The sequence below is a fragment of the Nipponia nippon genome, unplaced genomic scaffold (genome assembly GCF_047370975.1).
Source record: "Nipponia nippon isolate SJK-2023a ecotype South Korea unplaced genomic scaffold, ASM4737097v1 scaffold_3, whole genome shotgun sequence".
Classification (NCBI taxonomy): domain Eukaryota; kingdom Metazoa; phylum Chordata; class Aves; order Pelecaniformes; family Threskiornithidae; genus Nipponia; species Nipponia nippon.
Window position 1 is genome coordinate 58056679 of NW_028262347.1, and position 25041 is coordinate 58081719.

Below are 25041 nucleotides of genomic sequence, written 5' to 3' on the forward strand. Positions count from 1 at the left end.
CCTGGCTTTCAGCTATATCCTCTTTCAAATGAGGAAAACTGTGCAAGGGGAAATGAGAAAAAAGAAAGGGAATAAAGAACAAACAGGAAGGGGGAGCTGGAGGAAGGCACTGGGGAAGAAGGACCATGTCCGCAAGAAAGAGGAGGAAGCTACCACGGCCCCTCAGCTAGTGGCGAAGAGCCCAGTATAAACTGGGAATGCATTCGCACCGGTGTGTGAAGCTGTGAGTCAGACACATTCCTCCGTGCAGTGGGCAAGGCGACTCTCCAGGGGCTGGTTCGGGGGGGGGGGGCAGAGCCCACCTCTCCAGAGTTTCTCTGAGCTGAGAGGACACAAACCTGGGAGAAGGAGAAATCTACTTGTCCACTGAGTCTGCTGGTTTCCATGGGCCCTGGAAACGCTGGAGAAGCAACAAGCGAGGAGCTAGTGAAGACCAGAGACATTTCCTCCTGGCTGGCAGAGGTTATTTTTCACCTATTGGTCTAGAAGGGGAGGGAGGTGTCCCGTTCTCAGCCCTTTGGTGATTAAGAAAGACTACCGGACAGAGCTTGTGATGGACAAGATCAGCAAAACGGACTGGGCAGCTGGAGGTGAGGAATAGACTTCTCTGGAGTACCCTATGCCTGCTGAACTCTCACCATTCTTCCCTCTTGTGTTAAGGCTAGACGTATCCCATACAGCGAGGGGGGGGAGGCAGAGGGAAGGAATAGGTGTCTGACAGCCTGACTTGTTCTTGCTTGCCCTACCCAAAGATGTCTTGTGATCCTTCCCCCATCAGTGCAAGGCCTGGAGAGGATCCTGAGGGTGGCATCTTCTTGGAGGAAAGCAGTGGCGGGGGTGACGGCAGTGGTGTCCTGGGAGGGGACAGCCCCGTGACAGGGCCGCTGGGTGCAGTGCTGCTGGTCATGTGCCTCACTGGGATGGCGGGGAACATCTACACGGTGGTGGTGGCCTCTGGCAGGGTGGCGGGCCGCTCAGCGGGCTCCTTGGGGGTCTATGTGATCAACCTCGCCCTGGCTGACCTCCTGTACCTCTCCACCATCCCCTTTGTGGTCTGCACCTACTTCGCCCATGACTGGTTCTTCGGGGACGTGGGCTGCAGGCTTTTGCTCAGCCTGGACCTCCTCACCATGCACGCCAGCATCTTCCTCCTGACCGCCATGAGCCTGGAGAGGTACTGGGCGGTGGCCAGGCCGCTGCGGGCCAGGCGGGCAGGCAACGCTTACCGCAAGCTGGCCAGCGCCATCCTCTGGCTCCTCTCGCTCCTGCTTACGGCTCCCATGATGGCGATGACCCAGCTGCGGGAGGGGGGCAGCCTCCACAAGCGCATCTGCATCCCCACCTGGACGCCGGTGGCCTTCCGGCTCTACCTGACGGTGCTCTTCACCACCAGCATCCTGGCACCCGGTGTGGTGCTGGGCGTTGTCTACGCCCGCCTGGCCCGGGTGTACCGGTGCTCTGCCTGGGGCCCGGGACTGCCGGTAGCTGGCCGGGCCCCTGCCCGGCGGCTCTTCTCCAGGATCTCCACCATCGTGGTGGCCTACTGGGCCTGCTTCCTCCCCTTCTGGGCCTGGCAGCTGGCTGGGCTGTACCGGGACAAGGGGCTGGGCATCAGCCCTGCCGCCCAGGCCTACCTCAACTTTGGTGTCACCTGCCTGGCCTATGGCAACAGCTGTGTCAACCCCTTCCTCTACACCCTGCTTGCCGGCAGCTACCGCCGGCGCCCTGGCTGCAGCGGGATGGGGACAGCACAGCTCCCGGCACCCTCCCGGGAGGCTGCAGGGGGCCCAGTGGGAGGCCATGGCATCTCCTTGGCTTTCAGGGAGTCATCAGGGTCTGTGGGGGGAAGCGAGGGGTGAGCAGTGCCCCAGGTTGGGAACATCTCTGAGCCTTTGGCTGGCATCGAGTCAAGAAATAAAAGTGCATCACCTTCCATGCTGGCGTGCAGTGTCTTCCCTTGTCGTTGTGGCAGTGCCTTCCCCTTCATGCCTTCCCCTTTGCAAGGCTGCTCACCCTCCTCAGCTGCAGGGAAGATACTTGTCTCGGGGATCCTGACTCCATCCTCAGGTCCTTCGGCCCTCGCACACTGGCCTCCACCTTGCACAAGGGTGGGGAGTGGGCGGAAGGGAGCAGTCAACCTCGATACATCTAAATTATACCACCAAGGAGCCCTCGCCACCCCTCACCTCCTTGCTAGCAACAGGCCAAGCCATAACAAAGTCAGGACAACAGTGAGTCACATATTTCACAGGACCAGTGAGTCACTTCAAGAAGCAGCCACGCTAGCAGGAGACCTGAATAAGGTTCATCCTCTTGTGGTAAAGCTCACACTCAGCTTTCTTCCCCCACCCTCCACAAAAAAATCTTTGAAGTGTCTTTCTAAAAAAAAAACTCCCAAGTGCAGTTAAGAGATTGTGATGATTTGTCAGATTGCCCTGAAGTGCAGCTCTGAGAGGTCAGCACATTTGCTCAGCTTTCAAGATCAGCCCAGCAGAGGAAGCTGCAAGGAGAGAGCTCCACTATGTGTCCATCATCACAGCTCATGGAGGGGGCCCTCACCAGCACCATGTCCCTGCTGTGGTTGCGGAAATCCACAACTCTCCAACCTACCAAAGGTACCCCAGTCTGCCAGACTGTGTCAACACCACTGCATGAACTGGGCCAGGTCTCTCACCTTGAGGCCATCTAGCCTAGCGTGGCTCACTTCCATACAGCTAAACTCTCATTCCCAGAAAGCATGGCCTCATTCATATCACACCATGGGAAAAATCGCCAAGCTATGCTGTTCCCCAGCCATGCCTATGCACAGGGTGGCAATGTTAGACGTTGTGTTTGCTATTATTAAAGACGTAGCCCTAAAGAGCAGGATGTGATCATGTAGAGCAGACTGGCTTTGGGCAACACGGGGCTTCAAGAGACATCCAGCTGCAGAGCCTCAAGTTGCTTGTACACCCTAAGAGTTCCTGCCTCCCAGCTCAAAAGCCCATCTTGAGCCCTTGTCTCCAACTTGTCTCTCTTCCTCCTCAGCCCCCCAATTCCTAGAACCCAAGCCTCCCTCTTCATGGCTACCTGAGACACAGGACCTGGCAGAGCCTCATGAATTATGGAGCAAGAACCCGAGGTGCCGCTGCCCTAGGAGCAAGTTCCTGTGCTCCAACTGCTTTGCAGCTGCTTAATGGGAGGAATCCACCCAGCCAGGCCTGCAACGAGTCCTTGTAGGACATCAATTTGTTTGTGCTTTGTGTTTCTCATGCCAAGCCTGGAAGTGAAGACTCAAAGATTGGGTTGTTCCATCCCAGGCCTACCTGGTAACTGCTGTGCGCTGTGGAAAGGGCAGCTCCCACCTTTCCTCTGCCCACAGGCACAGCCTGCCCAACAGCAGTAGTCATTGCTGCCGAAGTAGCATTAGACTGGCAGAGCCCCCAAGGCAGCTGCTGGCTGACACCTTGGGTAACAACCTATAGCCCAGTGAGAACTATGCTGTAACCTCAAACATGCCTCATCATCTTCAGTCTCCTCAGAGGCTAGCCTCTGAGTAGTGCTCAGGCTCATTTGGGCTAATATGAGTGAAGGGGTAACAAAAGCATAGTGGACACATCCTTAGCATCTCACACCCCAGCTGGGCATATCCTCTCCCAGCTCTGGATGGACCAGGCAAGGCACATAGTGCAGAAGAAAACCTGATCCCTCCAGGTTACTGCGATCATGTGCTACATGACCTATGGCCCAACAGTATTCATACTTCTGCAGTTACTAGAAGAAAGGATTTGGATAAGGAGCCCACTGCATGCTCCACCACACATAGGAAGGCATCCTTTTCTACTGCTGTCCCCATGCAGTAGCAAGATATCCCAAAAAGACATAGGAAAGCTGTGCCATGAGTGGGACCAGGCCCTACAGAGAGGCACAGGCCAAAGCTAGCACAGCTGAAGATTTTCCCCTCACTCCATGCCCCACTAGGTTTACCTAGCATAGTAAGTCAAGGCTGTCTGATGCCAGCCAGGGATGCTTAGCTTGGTTTGATGAAATCTCCCTCTCCCTACTTTGCTCAGGCAGGGTAAGGTGTCCTAAAGGAGCCTCCCACTCTCCCCTCTAGTCACATCTAGCCCCAGTGTTTTCTCCTAAGACTCTCCTTGGGCTTTTCATGTTCTGCCTTGACAGGCTTTTGCTCCTCTCCATCCATAACTTTAAGGGTCAAGGTGGCACAATGCCACCCACATATAGTACTCCAGCAAAGCTGGCTACCCTCCTCCCCCCACCCCCCCAGCAAGGTGACCAACCCATGTGGACTTGCAGTATGAAACAGATGAGATTTTGAGACTGGGTAGACCAAAACTCTTATTTATTCATCACTTTTTCTGTATCTTTGACATGGAGGTGTCAGAGGAAGTTATTCCCAGCTGATGGACTGGAGTACGAAGTCCCCTTGTGCATCAAAGTAGTCAAAGACAGAGAGACCAAGCCGGTTAGGGAATGTGAACTGGTGGCCTGGCAGGTGGACTGTCAGATCATTTTGGTTGACGCCAAAAGTGATCTGCAAGACAAATGGAAAAGTCAAAGAAAGTTTCTACCAAGATACCCTCAAGCTTCTCCCGTCAGCTGCATTGCTGTGCCACCCTCTGCTTTGCAGGGTGAACATGCTCAGCAGCATAACCTGCTCTTCAACAGCAGGAGTGTTACTCTGGTCTCCCAAGAGATGCCTATTCCCTGCTCAGTTCAATAGTAACATCCCTTTGAGCTAGCTGGAGCTTGCACATTTGATCTCCATCACTGCTCAGAGCCCTGGATGGTGGCACTGGCCAAGCAGGAGAAGCCAGCCACCTCCTGTACAGACAGTCCTGAGACAGCCCCTGCAGTTGGGTGCCCTCTGCCAAACACCCTCCCTTCACCAGGGCAGGTACAGAGAGTGCATCCCAGGCCTCACCTCTGCTGTGCCCCCCTTCTGGAAAGGGAAGACAGTCTCCCTGTGCTCTGCACCCCACTCTTCCACCTTCTTCGAGTTGCACACAATGGTGTTCACATCACCATGAGCATCAAAACGGGGGTTGAAGTGAAGCCCGAGGTTGGAAGCATCCTTCCCCAGATTCATCACAAAGCTGCAGAGAAAGACATCAATACTGTTTTGAGCAACATGCTACCACAGCATTGATTATTACCATGAACATCTCTGGGTCTGTTGTTTCAAGCCCAGCTGAGGGTAACCAAAGAGAAACCCTTTGCTAAACTGCACAGCTTCCCTAAAGAGATGGTGCTGTGTTAGTAAGGGGTACTCTCCTCTGCTGGAGTGATAGGCCCCACAATGCCATCCCTGGGAGAGACACCGCTTAGTTTCCACAATGCTTTTAACAAGAGAAAGGTTCAGCACTTAGCCCTGAACAGGGAGTTATCCTGCACCCAAACCAGCTCCCAAGGAGTCAGTTGCTTTTCACAATTTCCTTTCAGCTCCAAACAGTTAGCTGGTGCTGCACCCTGCCTGACAGCCACTGCCTTCTCCCCACCCTGAAGGCAGCCGAAATAATTACCATGTCATTAGCTATCCCAAAGCATCTGCAATGGCAGTGGGAGGAAGCAGCTTCCTAGCCCAGTGTCCACCTTGCCTCCAGGCCTCTTACCCAGATGAGAAGAGAGGAGGCATATTATTTGGCAAGAGAAAGCCCAGGAGGCTTCACTCCAACACTATCAAACTTCAAAGTCACTGGGAGGAGCTGGGACATGTTTCCTGGAACACTGCTAGTGCTGGTACAGCAGCTATGGGCTCCACCTTACCCACCAAGAGGCCCCACCAGCCACAGACCTGCACAAGGGTCTGGGGGCTACTGCAGAGGCTTCCCTGGAGGCCCCAGCCACCCTGATCCCTGCAGTTAGGAGCACATTTCTACTTACTTCTACCTGCCCGCTCACCACCTTCCCTCCTAGGGGATGCCAGACAGGAAACTCCACTGGGTGAAAACAAACTTCAACAGCATGAGACCCCCTGCTGCAACATGGACCCTTTCCATTAGCTGTAGCTCAGAGCATCCAAGACCTCGCAGCTGCTTGGGCTATAATTTCCTCCTGCCCAGTGAAGCAAGGCACTCTAATAGCGTCCCTGCTCCTAGGCCATCTTCATGCAGGGGAGAGGATGGTGGGGATGGTCTCAACCCAAATCTCAGTATAGACATGGCTTCCATTTCCTTTACCCTGCGCTAGAGAGGATGTGGTCACTGCCAGCGCATGCAGCTGGAGCTTCACATCTGCTTTGCCTTAGCCCCTTGGCAGTCGAGTGTCTGCAATGTGCATTAGGCAATGACTCACTAGGAAGCACTGCTGGTGTTCACCCTTTCCAAAGCTGCTCCTCTCCCACCCAAGGGAGGGATTCCTTCTGTCCCCCACCAGCAGAAGACAACTCAGTGTGGTGCCTTGGCCATGCCTGGGCAGCACAGCACAACTCACCTCTTGGCACTTGGTGCAATTTTCCCCTTGACAGTGAGGCGCTGGCCAGGCTTGAGACCCAAGTTGGTGCATACTGGTCCCTGGGGAACACAGAGGCAGAGATGTTAGCTCAGTACCTGCTGGCTCACTTGCTCCAACTTGGCAGCTCTCCCTGCTGCCACAAGACAGCGCATTGCTTTGGACCACTGGAGAGACAGGGAAGCTCCCTTCCCCTAGGGCATTGCACCAGGGACATCCCAGAGAAGTTACTCCAGTCACATGGGACATGTGCCCGATTTCCCAACCTTTCTCCTGCTGCTCTCATCAACATCACTGCTGTGAAATACAGGTAAGTGTAAGTACCTGCAAGCTCCCATCACACCCACCCTGTCCCAAACACACCCATGTGCCTTGAGGGTCTCACATCATCCCACACAAGCTTGGCTCTGCAGGGATGGAGCCTCCACTCCCTTTCCCTGGCTTGGATTTGAACTTCAAGCCTTGTCTAGGTCCAGGGGCTCAGACACTTTGCTCCGCAGCTCCCAAGGGTTGGTTTGGGTTTTTTTTTTTTTTGTACATTCAGCATTTGCAAGAACATTCTCCTGCTCCCTGCAAATGCCTTTCCCCACCTTCTCTCTAGGGGAACTAAAATACCCTGATAAACCCATATGTACTCATTTTCTATTACACCAGAGGCAAGGCCCCAAGAATACTAAAAATCTTTCCCCCATCCCACTTTAATAAATAAGCCTGCACTTGGGACGCTTGCTGATTAATTACCCTCAGTCTAATGAAAGATAAGTTATTCAGAGAAGTACAACCACTCTTCTGACACAAGCATCTGCCTGGATGTCATTGACACTCACAGAAGGACACTTCTGTATAGCACATTTACATACAAGAAAGAGAGAATGATTCAGTGACTCATGAAAACTTCAGCCAGGAAGCAAGCAGTAAGGCTGCCCAGAAGAAGACATACTCAGAGAGCAATACACATTACTGCAGCTGCTTCCCCAGAGCAGAGCAGCTGTAAAACAGGTTACCCCAGCTTGGGAGCCAGCCCCACAAGGACCCCCCACATACCTCCCCAAAGGGTTTCTGCAGGGGAAAAAAAACCAACAAAAAACACAAACAAACTCCTGCCAGAACAAGAAATAGCAGCCACCTCTCTGTAATGGATGCAGCAGGGATCCTTCCTCCCCAGCAGCAGGCACCCAGCTCCAGCAGACCCTCTGGCACAGGTGCTGATGAGCAGATGGAGGAGGCTAGCGCAAGCACCCTCACACCAAGCCAACACATGCCCCACTCCACGAAGCACCACCTCCAGCAAAGCTGCCCCATCCCCTTCTCTACTCACGCAAGACATGGTGCTGCTCTGCAGGTTAAGGCTCCTCTCCACCAAGGTGCAAGAGTCCCAGGCAAGTAGCTGTAGGGGGCCCCACCCTTACCTTTAAATAGATGGAGAGCTGAGTTGTCCCAGCCCTTCTCCACCCCGCCCACCAATCAGAGCGAGGAAAGGGTGGGAGGGGTTGGTTTTGGGGGGAGGGAGGGTCTGTCAGGCAGGGCTGCCTCCTCCCACCCTCACCCAGGCTCCTCTCCAGGATGCTAAAGCCAACCCTCCCAAGCAGGCTGCCGGCCGCTCCAGGAGGAGATCCAGCTGTGTGTGGCCATGAAGCCAATGGAAAATAGTTTGCAATGAGTGTTTTACTATCCAAGGCTTTTATCCCACACGGAAAATGGTCAGATGGATTGAGACTTGGTGGGAAGGGTCTGGGAGGAGGGCTGGGCTCTTCAGCTCTGGCTAAATCAGGAGCAGAAGAAATACCACTGAGCGCACACGGTACCTCAGAAACTCAGGTGAAATCCCAGGAGCAGAGGCCTGAAGCAGGATCCAGTGTCGCCCAGCTGCACTATCGAGCCTTGCTGACCTGAAAGGCTGCTCAGCTGCTGACCCAGCCCTTACCACCCGCTCTTGTAGGTACAGAAACCAAAGGAGGGAAAATAGTCCTTATTCTGCAGGACCCCTAGACACTCTCAAAACCATGCAGTTCATCTTGGCACAGCAAGCCAGGAGGAGGGCCGAGGAGGAATTATCCAGGAAAGCTCAGTGCTGGGCTCTTGCACCTACCCTGGGCACACCTGGGGGGCTGAGGAACAGGGGGATGGGGGCAAAATGTTCTATCGCAATAAGCCATAGGATCTACATGTCTTTTATCTGCCTCCATGTTCTTTTTGTGGCAAGTATGATTCACTCCGGGTGAAAGGATTGCTTTGGAAAAAGTTACCCAATTACTACATGGCTCAACTGTAATTACACTGAAAGAGGAGGGAAAAAATTCAGGCAGTGGGCCAAGTCTGTGGCTTAAAGCTCTCCTTGTCTTGGATATTTTTCTCTAAATCACAAGATGCTCTGTGATTTCCTTAAGAGGCCCAGAACTGAAACTCACTGAAACACTTTTTTCTTCCCTTTCTATGAGGCCCATCAGTTCCCCATCTCCTGAGGATGTGATAGTCCCCATACCTCTTACCCCGTAAAGCACAACGGCAGAGGCTGGCTGTTTCTCATTGGTGCCATCAATGCCAGCGGAGGTAGCAGGGAGGCCTGGAAAGTCTCTAGCCTTTGGACAAGTCACCGATCGCCCCACAAGACAAGGGGACTGGAGTAAAGGCCAAAGTGGGCTTCTCTGCTCTGACATGCCCGCTCCCTCTTTCCCCCTCTGGAAACCTGCCTCAGGGTGCAGCGCTTGAGCCTGATCCCTTCCATGTGGTGTGGGACGAGTAGGAATGCTCCATACTAGCAGGAGAAAAAGTAACTAGAGCCAGCTTCCCTCTGCTCGGGATGTGTGTATAATTAAATAAATTCCTTTCAGTTGCAAGATTTTGTGAGACCAAACCCCTGCAAAGGACCCCAGACATCTCTCCAAGGAGATGAGCTGCTGCTGGAGCAACGGTCTAGCAGGTTGCAGGGGTCGGACTAGGAGGGACTGTTCCCTTGCAAGAAATGGTGGATGGGGAAAGGACATGTGTAGATATTTGCTCACTTAGAGCTGGAGATGGGGGAGGCCATTTAAAAGGTCAGATTCTGTGTTTCCTGCAGCGTTTCTGGCAGCTGGGCACTGTAACCCAGCCTTAGCAGCCACCAGCTCCTTGAGTCACACCTGTCCAGGGACCTTCCTCCAACTGCTGCTGTGAAGATTACAGACCAGCTCATGGATAACAGGTGATAACGAGGGAGGGGGATACCATCCCAGAGGAGACACTGGAAAGGCTATTCACATCAAGGAAATTCAGCCTTCAGACTTGAGTCTACCTCGTGCAGCCCATGTTTGTCTGTTGGAAGTCCAGGTGTCTCCGCTGGCTTTCAAGGAGCCTTGAATTAAATGGCATTAGTACTACAGGCTAACACTGCAGGCAAGGGGCCCGTGGGGTGTCCCATTGCCTGTAGACCACGGGCTACCTCCATCAGTACAATGCCATGTCTCCCTTCCTACCTCTGGATTGGAGCCACTATGATGAGGTGACAAAATCTAAAGCTCCAGGATCAGCATCCTCACAAGGTACAGCTGAATTTTGGGGAGGGAAGGTCCCTGCTCGCCATCATGGCACACCAGACAGGGATGGTGTCCCCAGCCGCACTGACACCTGCTCCACCACACTGAAGATGCGGAGGTGCTTGCCCATTACTTTCAGGAGCAATGTGGTGTAGGAAGAGCCACTGTGGGTTGAGAAGGGCAGAGCCAAGCTGGTTAGAGCTGGCAATCCTCACCTCCCATCACGTCATTCCTTACCAGTGTGTGGCAGGTCAGCCAGCTAGGGGATGTGCCAGAAGGTTATCAGCCCATCCGATCTGCAAAGGATGGAGATGAGGAGGATGAGGACAGATCACAGCAGACCTTGGTGGCATGGGCTTATCCTGCTGTGTGGAAACTCAGCACTGGGATAGGGCTCTTCTCCTCCACCCTTCCAGCAAGGCTGTTCCTCACCAGGAGATCTCCTGCATCACACTGCAAATCCTTACTTTGTATTACAGGGAGAGACACTGTTCTGCATCGTACCTTGGGAAGCAAAAGATCTTCTTTGTCCAAGCCAAAGGGAGTAAGTGGACCTGATGCTGTTGCTGCAAACGGTGTCCTTGGTCATGCCAAACTCTTGGCCAGAGGGAGCCGCAAGTGTGGAGAAGGGAGTAATGTCTGTGGGATATTACTTCAGCAGTGCCTCATCTCTGGTTATGAGAGTGAGGCAGGTGGTGTTTGCACCTGCACCTGCATTCTCCAAACTGGGATCCTGTGTTCCAGACAGGATGGGGCCAGCAGAGTCAGCTGCCATGGCAGGGCAGACCAAATTCACAGCCAGCACATGTGTGCAAGGACAGAAATCATAGCAAAGACCCCACCAAGCATGTCCTATGCTAGGGGTTAGGCTCCCTGCCCAGGTCCTGACTCTGGGCACCTCCCCTGTGGCCTGTGCTTCAGAGACAGCCTGGTGCCTGGTAGCAACCTGCTGCCCTCTAGCTAGCCTTTCCTTGCACAATGTCCCTGTACGCTCACTCCTCCTTGAAAAGTGCAAATTGCCCTTGTACGGTGAGCAATCCCAGACAGTCCTCAAAGACCTGCTGCTGCCTTTGGGGCCTGTGCTCATCCCCTGATGCTGGCTGTGACCCATCATTCCTGTAGAAGGGACCAGACACCCCCATCTGTTGCTAGGGCTGCCCATGATTTTCATTGTAGCTCTTCTCCCAGGGCCTCAGCCTTCTTCCTGCACTCACCTTGACACCCAAAGAGCCCATGCTGATCTCTGCATGCTGAGATGACACGGTTTCCTGAGCTCCCAGCTTTCCTTGTGGACATCCTCACCCCTCCCAACCTCCAAGCTGTAATTCAGCTTAGGTTGAAGAGGGAAACATGATTGCTAAGGGTGAGTTTCATCACTGAGTAGCTTTGATATAGAGCCTGCCTTCTGGTCCAGCTGATAGGTACTGGTATGCCTCAGCATACCCGGACTGGTCCTGTGTGCTGGGGGCTGGAGTCCAGCTACTGCACGCTGTGGGGTTGAGTTGAACTGCTGGGCTGAGCTGTTGGGTGGCTCTAACCAAGGTGGTTTGGCAGCTGCTAGAGAAATAGCCCAGTCAGGCAACTGTCTGAAGTAAAAGAGGGAAGATCTGCCCCCAAATCTGCTTGTGAGGGATGCAGCGATAGACAGGGCATCACAAGTCATGACCTTGGAGGGCTGGGAAAGGGCCTGGCTGAAAAGCCCATGGACTACGTGACCAAAGTCCACCTGTATACATTGCTCTCCAGCTGGCATAAGCCTGTTTCGGCTGCAATTACTCCTTCAATGATTTGCAACATCTTTCCACTGGGAGAGTGTCTTTGTACCTGTTCAGCCACTTTGTGTTATGTGGGTTGTGGTATTTTAAATTCAGGATTAGGCGTGCTAAACTCAGATTTATTATCTTGCGGACACAGAGCCTCACATCAAGAATGAGCCACAGCAGGATCTCCCAAGCTTTGCCTGCTGAAACATTTCCAACCACATCCAATTTCCTGGATTAGGAGCTGTCTATGAGGCTCCGGCTCCTGCTGACTCCAGAATCTCTGCTTTCATTAAATCAGTATGGAAATATGTTCCCCAATGGTGAAGATAATCCTGCAAATGTTATCAAAGAGTACCTGGACAAGGTGATTTATCTGGGTGAGCCTGAAATTACAGCTTGGGGAAGCAGGAATGACTCCTGCTCATGCTAATGACACCGGGATGTGTTAGACACTCCTCAAAGCGCACCCCGTGATGTCCCCAAATCCGTGCTCCCCACGTTCTCCCTTGCACCTCCGGCTGCTCATGTTGGGCTCCATCTCGCCTCTGGGGTGCAAACCCTTCCTGGGCACAGCAGGGAAAGGAGTGCTCCTGGTCTGCCAGCCAGGGTGGTATCCCTGCGGCTGCAGGACGGGCACAGCGCCCTGGCTGGGAGGGCAGGGAGGGAGCTGGGTGCTGGGTGGCAGCCATGGGCAGCACGGATCAGCCTGTGTCAGCCTGCAGGGACGGTTGGCCCAAGCCGTTCAAGCGCCCTTCTTGCATGCGAGAATGGTGAGAAGCCACCCACTGATCTGGGTTAGCTCCTCCACCTGGGTGATAGGCAGGACGACTCCTCACCTGACGGTGCTAGAAATACTGACAGCACAGCAAAAAAAGCGCCAAGCTTTCGATTAACTTGGACGTGAAGGATCCTGACTGTGAGGCTGGAGCAGTGGAGTTAGCAGATCTTTAATCCCAGCCAGGCAGTGACTGGTCGGGAAGGCTTCAGGCCATTTGCATTTCAATTTAAGGGCTCTTGGCCCAGGGCGGCACAGCAAAGGCAAATCAAAGAGGGGTGGCCTGATGCTTTAGGAAGGCACATTCTTGGTTTTGACACAGAGAGGTTGCTCGCAATGACGCAGCCTGGACCGGGAGGTGGCTACCCATAGACGATTTCCAAGAACTGCAAATGCAGGTTAAGAAAAGCCTTGCAGCAGGTCAGGCAATTGCTGCTGAGCCAGAGCGGGACAGCAGACGGGGGAGAGCTGGAAGGTGAATGGGTAAGGCTTAAGTTCTCCTGTAGGCAAAGTACAATTAGGAACCTTGTACAGCTCTGCCACGCAGTTTGAAACTGATAATATTTTTCTCATTTAAAGAAAATGGGAAATCAACTTCTGACTAGTGGTGTGAATTTCCAATTTTCTTTAAATAAATCAAGCTGAAGAAATAGAAAGAAAGGAAAAGCTAGAAGTGAAAATGAGTTGGGGTGCAGCATGTGTTGTTCAGGCTGCGCAGACACTGCAGGCAAGGCTTCAAACCTAACCTTTAAGAAATGACATGTTTCGAAAGCAGAGCTACAAGCTCAGCAAATGCTGACTATAGAGGGGAAAACATTGCCACCGCTTGTCTGGACATTGGCTAATGACTTCCAGAGGGCCTGCAACATAAGCCCAGTGCCACCACTGCAGGAGAGAAAGGCAATATTGTGCTAAAATACGATGCTAAGGAATATTCCTGGGCTGCTGGTTAGTGCTGGGAGTTCAAGGGCAAGGAAATGCAGCTCCACATGGTAGGGTCAGATGTTTCGCCACTGATGTGCCAGAGCAGGAGAGCTGCAGGCTATTGACTGATTGTGGCCACCAGCTCTGCACTGCCGTAATACCCGAACTGGTGTCCTTAGAGTGCCTTAGAAACCTGCCATTTATTGGCCTATTTCAAGCCTAGAAAGAACCTGCTGAGGCATATTCACTGTCTCAGGTTGTTGTCTGTTAAAACGACTTTTGAGACGCTCTGGGCAGAGATTTATTTTCTGTACTTAATATGCAAACTGTAAGTGGATGCCATGTTTGAACATGTTACAGCAACCCAGATGCTGGTTTCAGCTCTTCCAAGAAACAGTGCTCAGGAGAAGCATGTTCGTGGAATACAGGCACGTTCTCCTGCAACACCCTTGAGACCGAAACTCAGCCGCATACCGTTTTTCAGCGAGTGATGTGTGTAAAAACCAGTCTGGAATGATAATCCTGAAGAAAAGGGTTGCCTTGAATAGGCTTTTCTGGCAGGAATGACAAAGAAGCCTGAAAACACCCTTTTTTTTGTACATGCAAAGTGGTACCTAGGGTGTGGGATGTGATATTTGTCTCCACACGTGGCAGAAATGGCATCAGAGCTGCTCGGGAGGTGAGGCTGGCAGGGAGCCTGGAGAGCATCAGGTTTTTCTCACTGCGATGTACCCTGCATAGGCCATTGCATCTGCTTTGGCAAATGCATTCGTCTGCAGCCAGCCCATGAGCTAGCATTAGGGGCACATCTCATGCTTGGAGAGCCTCCAAAGCACAAGGGACCACAAGGCATCAGCAGAGCTGAGCTGAAGCCAAGGCAGGCAAAAGGCCAACTTGGCCTTTCTGAGGGGCAATGGGGCCCTGCCAGGCAGCAGGAGCTGTAGAAAAGAGGATTGCCTTGGGCAGATAGGCTCCTGCCCTCCTTTGGGGTCCTGCAGGTGGTACAGGACATCATTCCCCAATGGGGACATATCCTCCTGGCCCCAAAGCTAGTGCAGCTTGGGACTCCCCTCCACTTCTTGACTGAGGACCCCCCAAAACTCCCTCAGGGGTTTCAGCTGCATGTGCCATCCCTCACTTGGTGCCCCAGACAATTAGGCGGTACTGAGCCCTGTTAGGCAGCTGCTGTCTGCTGCCCTACAGCCAGCTGGAACAATTACCATCTCACTAGTAAGCTGTCTGTTATCCACCGGGATCAGCTGCTGAAATGGCAGGGTGTTTTGGCAGGGCTTGGTACCCTCCCTTCCCCAAGGCTTGTACTATTTGGGGAGAGAAAGTGCAGGGCGCTCCTCTCCGATGCTATCACGGTTTGGAGGCAGTGGAAAGCATTGGGATGCGTCATCCCCTGCAACGCTGTTGTTTCCCACCCCCTTGCAAAGGGACTCAGACACCCTCCAGGGCTGGTGGGTACATGCACATCACTGCTGTGGTGAGGCTGTGTTGCTCTTTTGGGAGTTTTTGCAAGCAGATCTCTCTGAGGAAACCCTCTGCAGAGTCAACTCTACCCTTGCCAGCAAGCACGCCCATCCATCATCATGTTCCACACAGGAGCTCGCTCTTCCTCACCTCTGGCTTCTCCAGCTTGCTCTGCTCCCTGGGCAGACAGCAGGCGCTGAAGCACCCCACCGATGCCAAAGCTGGGCTTTGCCTGCCTGCAGCACTTGGGAAGAGCCGGCCTCGGGCTCTCAGTGCAGTCCAGGTGTCAACTGTCCACACCTTATGGCAAAAGACAGGGTCCACACATGGGATCGCCTTGATTCCTTCCTCCAGATGTGGAGCTGGGGCAGGTTCACGACAGCAGCTGGTGGGGTGGTAATACAGGCTGTTTCATCAGGAGCACAAGCTCACTCCCCCAGCACTGGCAGCACAGACATATTCTCCCTTTCTTCTGCCTTGTGCTCCAGGGTTGGCCTCCTTAGCCTTTCCCAAACAAAGGACCATCTCATTTTTCTGGAAGAAAGCCAATGACCAGCTCACATCCCAGCAGAACTGGGTGGCTTGGGAAAAAGGAGGGAAGTGTGCCGATGCACTTAGCAGCCAACTAAACAACATGGCATTTTCCTATGGGATCGTAGTCTTGCTGTTGTTATGATGGACATTGAGGCTGAGCACTGACAAACTCCTGACTGGCCGGAGGGGTAGATCTTGACATGCCAACTGACTGCCTGGCCATTTGCATGGGTGGGGGGCTTTTCTGTGGGCCAGCTTTGAGGATTTTACGAAGCATTGTTGGCCCATGCGCTGCTGGTTGAGAGAAGTTTCAGTAGGGAGTAGGGTCACAGATGAGGCAAGGGGTTGGTTAGACATAGTATCAGCTTCTGCTTAGCCTCTTTGCAGCAGGAGCCTGGCGGAAGAGGGATGGACATTCACTTGCAGCATCTGTGCACCAGTGATTTGGTGGCAAGTGCTGCTTGCATGAGCATGAAGCCTGCTCTTCTCTCCCAGCATAGAAGGTAAGGGAGAGTCCATCAGCCAGACAGGTATTTTTGGGTGTACCCTATATACCCCATAGGTAGCCAGTCTGTGGGGCATGCATCGTGGGGCAGGTCAGTGCTGTCTGTTCAGCCCACAGCAGGTTCACCAGGTATACTGCGAGGCCAAGGGCCATTGCACCAGTGGGACACTCAGCCTTTACGCCCCAGGGTGCCGATCCCTGAGACTTCCCCAGAGCTGGGAAAGGCACTAATGCATTTAGCTTCTCTCTTGGCAAAATCAAAGTAAATGGCTGCAGGGGAATGAAGCCCAGAGGGGAAGGGCAGAAGGCACTGCCTGAGGATGGAGGAAGGCGCTGGGCACATCCCCGTGGGCATGACAAGACAGAAGCATCGAGGAGCAGAAGTGGGACCCCTGCAAAGCTCCCTCCTGTACAGAGAGGCATTTATCACTTCCCCTTGGCTCCAGCTACTGATGAGGGTTACCCAACAGGGTTACTAAACCTGCCTGACTTCCCCTCCCACCCCAGACCCCAGGCTGGTGACGATGTTTCAGAGATCACACTGATGTGGTTCACGTGGTGGCCCCTGCACCCCTGGCTCCGGAGGGCTTTTTCACGCCTGTTCACCCTCACCCCAGAGGTCCACGGCCTTAAGTCCTACAGTCTAAGAGTTTTCTTGTGCAGGGTGGATTAGGTTCAAAAACCCTGGACATCTGAGACATCTCGGACATTTGCTCCAAAAGGAGGCAACAGCCGGGATATGTCATTTCCATTCCCAGCAAAGCAAACAGGGAAACCCAGGGAAGTTCTCCTGGCCTCTGCACTGGCTAAATTTAGTCAGGCAGGTTCAAGCTGTAATATAATGCACCTCCTCCCATTCAAAGGGAAGATGGGAGGATGAGAGAAGTTCCCCCAAGCCCGTGATAAGGAGGTAACCTTAGAGGGAAAGCAATGTCCGTACAGGATCTGCTGTTGTGTAAACTCGCCCCGGGGGGACAGGCCCCTAAGCCAAGCTCTGGGCGAGGCATCCCCTAACCCAGGCAGGGTGAGCATCCTCAGCTTGTTTCACTGGCTCTGTCACCCACAAGCTCCTGGAAGGAGCAAACCAAGGGGCACTGCTGGGTGCAGATGGGGTGGAGCAGCGTGAGCTCAGTGCTGGGCAGCCGCAAAAGAAGGCCACTTCTTTTGAGCTCAGTTTTGGCACCCCATGGGGTGCCTGCCAGCCCTGGGGCACATGGAGAGGTCCAGAAATGGGGCCCTCCTTGCATACCCCTTGGCAAGTGCCAACCTGGTGTCTGTTCAGGATAAGAGCCATGGGGGAAGGTGAGTCTCCCTGAGAAAGCAGGCATCAGCCGTGACTTTCCTGGAGAGAAACAAGCAGGGGACAAAAGCTCCAGCTCCCCTCAGATGCACCCCTTCTTAACAATAGCACTGTCAGCAAGGACTTGTGCTGCGTGGCAGGGCTCCCCGTGGCCCTCGGGGACTTATCTAACCCCTAACGAGACGCAGGGAGACATGCCATTCTGACAGCCCTTTCTGCTTTGGAAACAAAGATGTTTGTCTCTCTTTGTGGTGGCCTGTTTATTTGGGGGAAAGGGAAGGAAAAACAGCGGAGAGCAGAACAGGACCTTCCCCGACGTGGTGCATTATTCAGCTGCCCTCGGGGTGCGAGCTAGGCTTCGTGAGCAGGGAAGGTTTTACCTGCTCTGCAAGTTGAGGAGGACCTGCGCCCATGATTGGGACTGAGCAGTGTGGGACACACTGCGAGAAGGACCCATCGGGGCTGGTGCGGCAGGGCGGCTGTGGGACCAGCCCTGTAAGTGGACAGAACCACTTCTTCAGCCGTGAATGTTAGAGTCCAAGAAGGGTGCCAAAAAACACAAGGAGCCTGTTGGCCAGGCTGCCAAAAACTGTGGAGGCACTCAGCCTTCCCTAGCTGGCTCCCCACCAACGATAAGTGGTTACTCCACTTGACCCAGGCACCCACTCCACGTTCCCTAGGGGTTGGTCCCCTCCCCAAATGGCCCAGCCACTCTCTCTCGGCTTGGATGCCACAGAGAAACCAGAGCTGCTGCTCCCCCTCTCCTCCTCCTGCTCCTCCTTCTGCTGTGCTGAAGGCTGCGGTGGAGGACTGCCCGCCTGTCTCCCCACGGTGCTCAACACTCCCAGCTGGTGAGTGAAGGTAGTCTGGGACTTGCTCAACAGGTAAAACCTTCCCTCCCTGTGAAGTTTCTACCTGCATTTATAACTGCCTGCCTCTGAGCCAAGGATGCCTTTTTGGCAACTCCAGGAGTGGGCTCGGCTGGGTGCGGAGCACTGTTTTTCTCCGGGATTTTATTAATTGCATCGTTTCTCAGGGTGTCTCAGTTGGACTTCCTTCAAACTCTTCATTGCTTCATCACTATCCACTCTCTTCCTTTCCCCCAGCCCTGCACGGACCCCACGCATGGCAGCGAAACCACAGACCACAGGGAAACCTGCTACTGAGCTTTGCTACGACCTCCATGTAGACTGAGCCATGCAGCATCCTTGTGATGCAGCTGGTGGGTTGGGGAGGATATGGAGGCTCATGCACATCCTCTGCTTCTGCTGTGCTCCCATCTCCTCCTGCTCTCTGGCTGTGCTGGGAGCCTGTCACACCAGTGCCAACACTATTTCTTGCTGGGCAATGGGGCTGAGCCCCCCACCCTGGAGCCAGGCCACCTAGCCACATCTCCTGGGCTACCTGTTCCCTGTGCCTCTGCCTCGGCATTACTGCTTGTCTGCAGGGACCCCTCAGGGCAAGGGAGGGGGCTGACCTCCCTGGGCCTAGGCAGGACCCTCCAAGGAGCACCACTGAGGCCAGTGCTTCTGTACTTGCTGCTCAGACCCTCCAAGCACAGTCCTGGGGCTGAATCAGAGAGAAAGGAGCAGAGCCCAGGACTGATGATGTTCATCCCCAGATGTTTGCGGCAGCCCTTTGGCAGGGCAGGGTGCTGTGCTACAGGGATCTGGTCTCACTGAACACCAACTTTCATCTCTTCTTGCATTATGCAATGTCCATCAGGCTGAGGCTTCCTGAAAAACACCTCCTCAAGTTCCCAAGACTGGCCAGGAAAGCCCTGTGAGATGAGCCTGGACTGAGAGGATCTTTAGGTACTGCAAGCTGTTAAAGAATGTGCAAAGACACAAGAGGGGATGAACCAACAGCAGCCTTTCTTGCTTTGGAGCAACTCTGTCTTTTGGGAACAGCCTGTTGCTCCTGGGCCCTCTATGTATTGTGGCCTGAGCGAGGTCAGGATCTGTGCTGGGACCGGTTCATTCAATGCAATGGGGCTGGACGGGTGGCTTCAGGGTTGTCAAACCCTTGGCTGGGGGAAAAGGCAGGCCAGGTTGCTGCAATCACTTGGTTAGGCTGGATCCAGCTGCATGGGGCAGTGGGATGCTGGAGGGGCAGCCATCAGGTATCTCTGACCATCTGCTCCCATAGCTTCCCAGGCCCGTTGGGCACATGAAGGGATTTGGGATGAAGACTAAGCCACCTGCAAAGCTCCTAGCTGTCATGTGAAGGAGATGGCTTGCAAAATGACTGTGTCTCCCCAAAGAGCATTGTCTAATGCTGAGAAGCCATCACACTCCATGCTTTGGGACACAGGAATAGGGGCCGAAGGGAAGTGCCATTCAGCCCTGGAGAAAAAAGTCCATGGAAAAGGGGGTAAAACCTTGTCCCCAGAACCAACGCCTCCTCCTTCCAACCTAATAATAAGGCCCTAGTTGAGCAAGGGTAGTCCCAAAGTGTGCTCTACGGTGAAGCCCAGGACACTGGGCCAGCTGGAGCAGCCCTGCCAGAGGAAACCTAACCTGTGTGCACACATACCCACCCTTGAGGATCACAGGGTTGCTGTGGTTTGGATCAAGCCAGCCTCAAAAACAGGAGGCTCAGACGTCTTAGAATCATAGAGTTGTTTAGGTTGGAAAAGATCTTTAAGATCATTGAGTCCAACCGTTACCCTAGCACTGCCAAGTCCACCACTAAACCATGTCCCTAAGCACCACATCTACCCGTCTTTTAAATACCTCCAGGGATGGAGACTCAACCACTTCCCTGGGCAGCCTGTTCCAGTGCTTGACAACACTTTCAATGAAGAAGTTTTTCCTAATATCCAACCTAAACTTCCCCTGGTGCAACTTGAGGCCATTTCCTCTCGTCCTATCACTTGTTACTTGGGAGAAGAGACCGACCCCCACCTCGCTACAGCCTCCTTTCAGGTAGTTGTAGAGAGCAATAAGGTCTCCCCTCAGCTTCCTTTTCTCCAGGCTAAACAACCCCAGTTCCCTCAGCCGCCCCTCATAAGACTCGTGCTCTAGACCCTTCACCAGCTTCGTTGCCCTTCTCTGGACACGCTCCAGCACCTCCATGTCCTTCTTGTAGTGAGGGGCCCAAAACTGAACACAGTACTCAAGGTGTGGCCTCACCAGTGCCGAATACTTTCTTGAAAGCAGGCAACCTAAATGAAGAGCATTGACCAAAGCTGGTGGGCTGCAGCTGCCTGGGGGACACTCTTGAGGACTGGCCTTGGATGCTGACCCGCTCCCCGCTGACCCACCATTTCCCCTTTGGAAAACCAGCACTCTCCCACTGCAGAAAGGTCAGGCTGAGCCTGGCGCACAGTTGCGTCTCAGCTCGGTTGGGGGACAGACAGTTTTACCCCTCAGGGTGAAACCGAAATGCTGGGCTCTGCACTGTTATTCTCAGAAGCAGAAGCGGGTGAGGATGCCTGGCTGTGCCATGAGCTGGCCATCCCTCTTGCAGTCAGGAGGGTGGCTGCTGGCTCAGAGCGATACTCCCTGTGGGGAAACAGGACGCTTTCTGTGAAAGGCAGGCTGTCAGCAAGCAGCATGCCAGCAGCACTCTCTGGGCAGGGGCGAGAGCTGCCGGAGGTGGGGTGGCTTGGTTTGCTGGGCATGTGTGCACCCTTGTCAAGGGAGACTTGAAAATGGCTCAGAAAAGTTTGCTTTTTCAGTTTTTTGGCCCAGCACAGGTCTGCCCAAGGCAGAATAACACCCCTGTGTGTTTGCTGGGCCTCTCTCTGTCCTGAGTGCCCAGGGAAGGGTATCTCAGCCCAGCTCTGCAGAGCACCAGCACCATGCCAGGGTACAGGTACCTGCAGTGGGCAGGGAAGGATGAATCCCAACCTCCAAGAGGATGAAACACAAAATGCACTGCTTTTCTTTCTTACTTTCTTTTTTAATGCAATGTCTTTCAGCCTTCTAGGTTGTGTGCGGATGTTTCTGGGAGCACCATGACTTCCACTAAGGAGAATCACCCAGCACTGTAAAACCATGGACCAGGCTTCAGCAACACCAGCAGAGCTGATGGGAACGCAGGCTTAAGTGTGTGGCACAAGAGGCAGAGTCAGAGCTGGCCTGGCCAGAGGGAGAGAGGATGGTGGGTTGAGCAAGCGGTGCCTTGGGGATGAAAATGGGGATTCTGAGACCTCTCAAGGCATCTCCTCCCTGGGGGATGCACCATACTGCACTGCTCCTGCCTCCACCGAGCTGAGGGAGGAGGATGCTCAGAGCACGCCAATACCCACCGCTCCTTTTCAGTAGCCACAGCACCCTCCCCAGCTCTGGGTCCCCCCATCAACCCCAGACCAGCTTTGAGTGGATGATTTGCAGAGGTGCTGGCACACCGGCCGTTATCACAGCAAAACTGGGTGCCTGGAGGAAGCCCTGCCTCTCCCCCGCTCCTCACGAAGGTGGCTCCCCAGGCTCCCACATCTGGTAGCATCTCAGTGCCACACCAGCTGCAGGTGGAACTGAGTCCCTGGCCTCCTCCATCTGCAACCAGGACAAGCACTGACAGGCCGCAGCTCCCCAGCATGCCTTCGCCTGGCCAGTGTATTTCAGCTCTGCCTGCAGAGGAGCAGAGAGCTCTCTCTCCGCATTGCACCGGGGTGCCAAGCCCGACTTTGCTGCTGGCTGTGCCTGCGGGCCATCTGACTGCAGCCCTGGTTCTCCCAGGGCTGGGCTGGCTGGGCACGCCGTGGTGGCAGCCTCGCTGGCGTGGCGGCTGCCCCACTCCGGCTGAGCATCTGTGGCCTCCTCCTGTTGAAACATCATCCCTCAGGGGCAAACCAGCCGGGCACCAGTGAATGAGCTGGGATGGACGTGAGGGCTGCCATTACAACACCAAGGCTGTGTACGTGCAGCTTCCCAGCATCATGCAACCACAGTCCCAGGTGCTCTCCTTCCCCCTGCCTGGCCAGGCCTGCGTAGCTGCAGAGGAGAAGGGGCATTGCCCAGCTGCGCTATGAAATCTGGCCGCTCACCCAGCCTGCATCAATAATTGCCCTCCATGTGGGTCTGGAAACAGGCACCGCACATGGATTTGGGATTGCTGCACCCCTCTGAAGGGGTTGCATATGGCTTGCAAGAGCCAGTCTGGCCCTTTTCCCCGTCCCACTGCTCCAGACTTCAGGTCTGATTCATAGAGATTTAGGCACCTGAAACTGCTGCTAAGGGTTTTACAGCAGTGCCTGAAGAGATTGGGTCCTCCTTCACTCTGACTCGGATAGGCAAAAAAATAGGCTATGGGCCTGGAAAATAGAAAATACGATTCCTGTGGTGGTGCAGCCGATAGAGCAGCGAGTAAAGCAGCAAGCAGGGTGTCTGGCGTTCATCAGGGGAGGATGAAGAACTGCATAAGACAACTATTGAAGGGAGGATGATGTGAAGGCTGGAAAACATACATCTATAGCATTGAAACTATAGGGCACAGATGGAGGGCATGGTCCTGCTAAGAGCAACTGTAAGCGTGACAGAAGATGCCAAGCAATAGTGCAGCGCAGCCTGGCACAGAAGGACCTGATTAAGCTTGCACAAAAGGGAGCCGTGACTTGGATGCAGACTGTAGGGCTGTCAGCCACATTGTGTGCCGTATGCTCTCCAGGACACAGCCTTTGCTCACCAGCAACCAGGCTTTCCTGAGCAGAGATGCTTGCGTGACTGAGCTGCTGCCGACCAGACCTGTGGGGAGAAGCGAGGATGAGCTGTGATGAGAAACAGCTCTGGAGCAGAGAGCTGCAGCCGCAGGGTGGCTGGCTGCACCCGGGGTACCAGCAGTAGTTAAGGGCCCTGCAGTGTCAACAACAGCCAGCGAAAGAAGATGACGCCTGAAGAACAGCCAAAATTGTCTGTGGTTATAAATCTGGCTTTTCAGCTCTCGGGAAGGGAGCTTGTTCAACAACTTGGAGGAACACAAGCTTTGAATGTGTGAAGGGACAGGACTTCACACTCTTTTCCCAGCCAGCTGCCACTTATCAACCCATATTTCCATGAGTGAGCTCACAACAGCCAGGATGACACCCCGGACCATCCCATTCTGCTCTCCAACCTTCAGCTGTTCGCCCCTGTCTGGCACTGTCTCCTCTCTTGTGGTGAAAGCATTCCTGTCGCTGAGCATCAAACTGATGTGAAAATAACTAAGTTTTTTGCAGCACCAGCTTACGTTGGGTTTGCAGATCTGTGGAGCAACTCTGACGTGGAACCTCCCACTCCTTCCCTTCTGCTGAGACAGACAGACAGACAGGAGGCTCAGGCAACAGCAAAAGTGAGGTCTGCTGGAAAGCAATTTCAGCTGCACTTCTTTCTATCCAGTTGCATTTTTCCCTCTTACCATGCCCAGCACTGAGGCCTCTCAGTATCACCCAGCTGTGTGTTAAAGGACAGGGTAACAACTGGTCTTGGTGGGATGGATGGTGGCGGGGATGCACAGCTCGCACTCCATTTGTACAAGGAGCTGACAGGCAGTGGAGCCCCTGGTAGTTTCAATAGAAAGGGCAAAGGAAGGAGAATTCTTGACATCGATATTATGAAATGAAAGAAAAATCTGGTGTCAATTCACTCCAGCCAGCATAATGGGAGCACAAGGCAGAAGCCTCCTAGATTTATTTTCAGCCTAGAGAACAACAGTCCAGGAGACAGGAGAATGAGAGCCCTAGACATATGACTTACTAGAGATGCCTAATGCACTTATTGCACTTGGCACAGCATCCAAGTTCAAGAGACAAGGAGCAGATAAGGATGATCCTTTGCAGGTGCCTTACTCTTCTGCATTGCAGAACATTGCCAGGGCAGGAGGAGGAAATATGGGTAGTGGACAGGATGCCTCCGTGTTGCTGAGCTTGGAGGTTTACTGCCAGAAGTCCCAGGGCAACTCACAGACTCCTTTTCTTGTTGTATCTCTTCCTAAGTCACTACAGGGTTCAGACAGATTTTCCTGCTGCTGTTTGTGTCCCATTTCTGGAGATGCTGTTCTGGAAAACTTACAACACACCTAAAGTAGCAATGGCAGAGTTTTGTATTGCATCAGCAAGCAGCGGTGCAGGGGGGTCTGCCTCAGATCCTGCCACTTAAAAGATATGCCAGCCAGGACCATGTGCTACTTGCAATGACCAGCCACCTCCATCCCTGGACTGACCTGAGGAACAAGTGTGCTCCAGTAGGAAGGACTCTGCTGCTGCCACTGGGTCATCAGCAAGCGACAAGTGACTTTTGGGATGAGGAAGACCACTTCTGTAGAGAGTTCTCCTGAGCATCCTTAACATTAGGCTGCCCGAACAGATAACTGGGAAGAAAGCAGCTCAGAAACCTGCACCAACAGGTAGATTTCCAGCAACATTGGCTCAAGGGCATTCAGAGTTGCTTGTGGCCAAACAGGAGTCAAACACAGGATGGGATTGCTCAATGACACAGGTCCTTTCACCCCTGAAATTATTGAGGGAAGGCAACTAATGAGACTGTGGTGGATTACAAGGCAGTGAGCATCAGGAAGCTCAGCCTAAACACAGCCTACGCTCTCCACTGGCGGAGTACGGCCACTCGATCTCACCAGACGTGTCAATCTCCAGGTTACCAAGGCTGCGGCAGGCATGTGGTCCCCTACTTGTACCGGAGCACTGAACGGGAGCATATTGCTATTCTTCACACCTCCACCCCCCAAACTTTGCAGGTGCACAGATAGGGACTGGCACTGCTCCACACTGCTTCTAGGCTCTGCTCAAAGTTAGGTGAATCAGCAACATCCACATATTAGGCCAGAGAAGGACACCAAGTCAGGAACACCTCTGTTTTGTGAGG

The 25041-nt window shown here is 53.7% G+C and overlaps 2 protein-coding genes across 2 annotated transcripts; one reads left to right on the plus strand and one right to left on the minus strand.

Annotated features, from left to right (window-relative positions):
• Nucleotides 1-354: 354 nt before the first annotated feature.
• On the plus strand, nt 355-1859 carry LOC104021679 (urotensin-2 receptor-like). Its single transcript, XM_009475277.2, has one exon. It carries the CDS (start codon nt 753-755, stop codon nt 1857-1859), a length of 1107 nt encoding a protein of 368 aa, XP_009473552.1. The 5' UTR covers nt 355-752.
• A 2466-nt stretch (nt 1860-4325) lies between these two features.
• LGALS1 (galectin 1) lies at nt 4326-7882 on the minus strand. The gene is made up of 4 exons (XM_009475190.2): nt 7769-7882; nt 6433-6512; nt 4925-5096; nt 4326-4534 (listed from the first exon to the last, which is right to left on the minus strand). The coding sequence occupies exons 1-4, from the start codon at nt 7775-7777 to the stop codon at nt 4391-4393; spliced, it is 405 nt and encodes a 134-aa protein (XP_009473465.1). The 5' UTR covers nt 7778-7882; the 3' UTR covers nt 4326-4390.
• Between the last annotated feature and the right edge of the window lie 17159 nt (nt 7883-25041).

Bases quoted from the DNA above. Each gene is read 5' to 3' on its own strand.
- LGALS1 (XM_009475190.2), bottom strand. The intron at 5,097-6,432 runs GTGAGTTGTGCT...CTTTCTCTGCAG, and splicing joins ATTGCACCAAGTGCCAAGAG to CTTTGTGATGAATCTGGGGA. The intron at 4,535-4,924 runs GTGAGGCCTGGG...TTTGTCTTGCAG, and splicing joins AGAAGGGGGGCACAGCAGAG to ATCACTTTTGGCGTCAACCA.
- LOC104021679 (XM_009475277.2), top strand. From the start codon at position 753: ATGTCTTGTGATCCTTCCCCCATCAGTGCAAGGCCTGGAGAGGATCCT.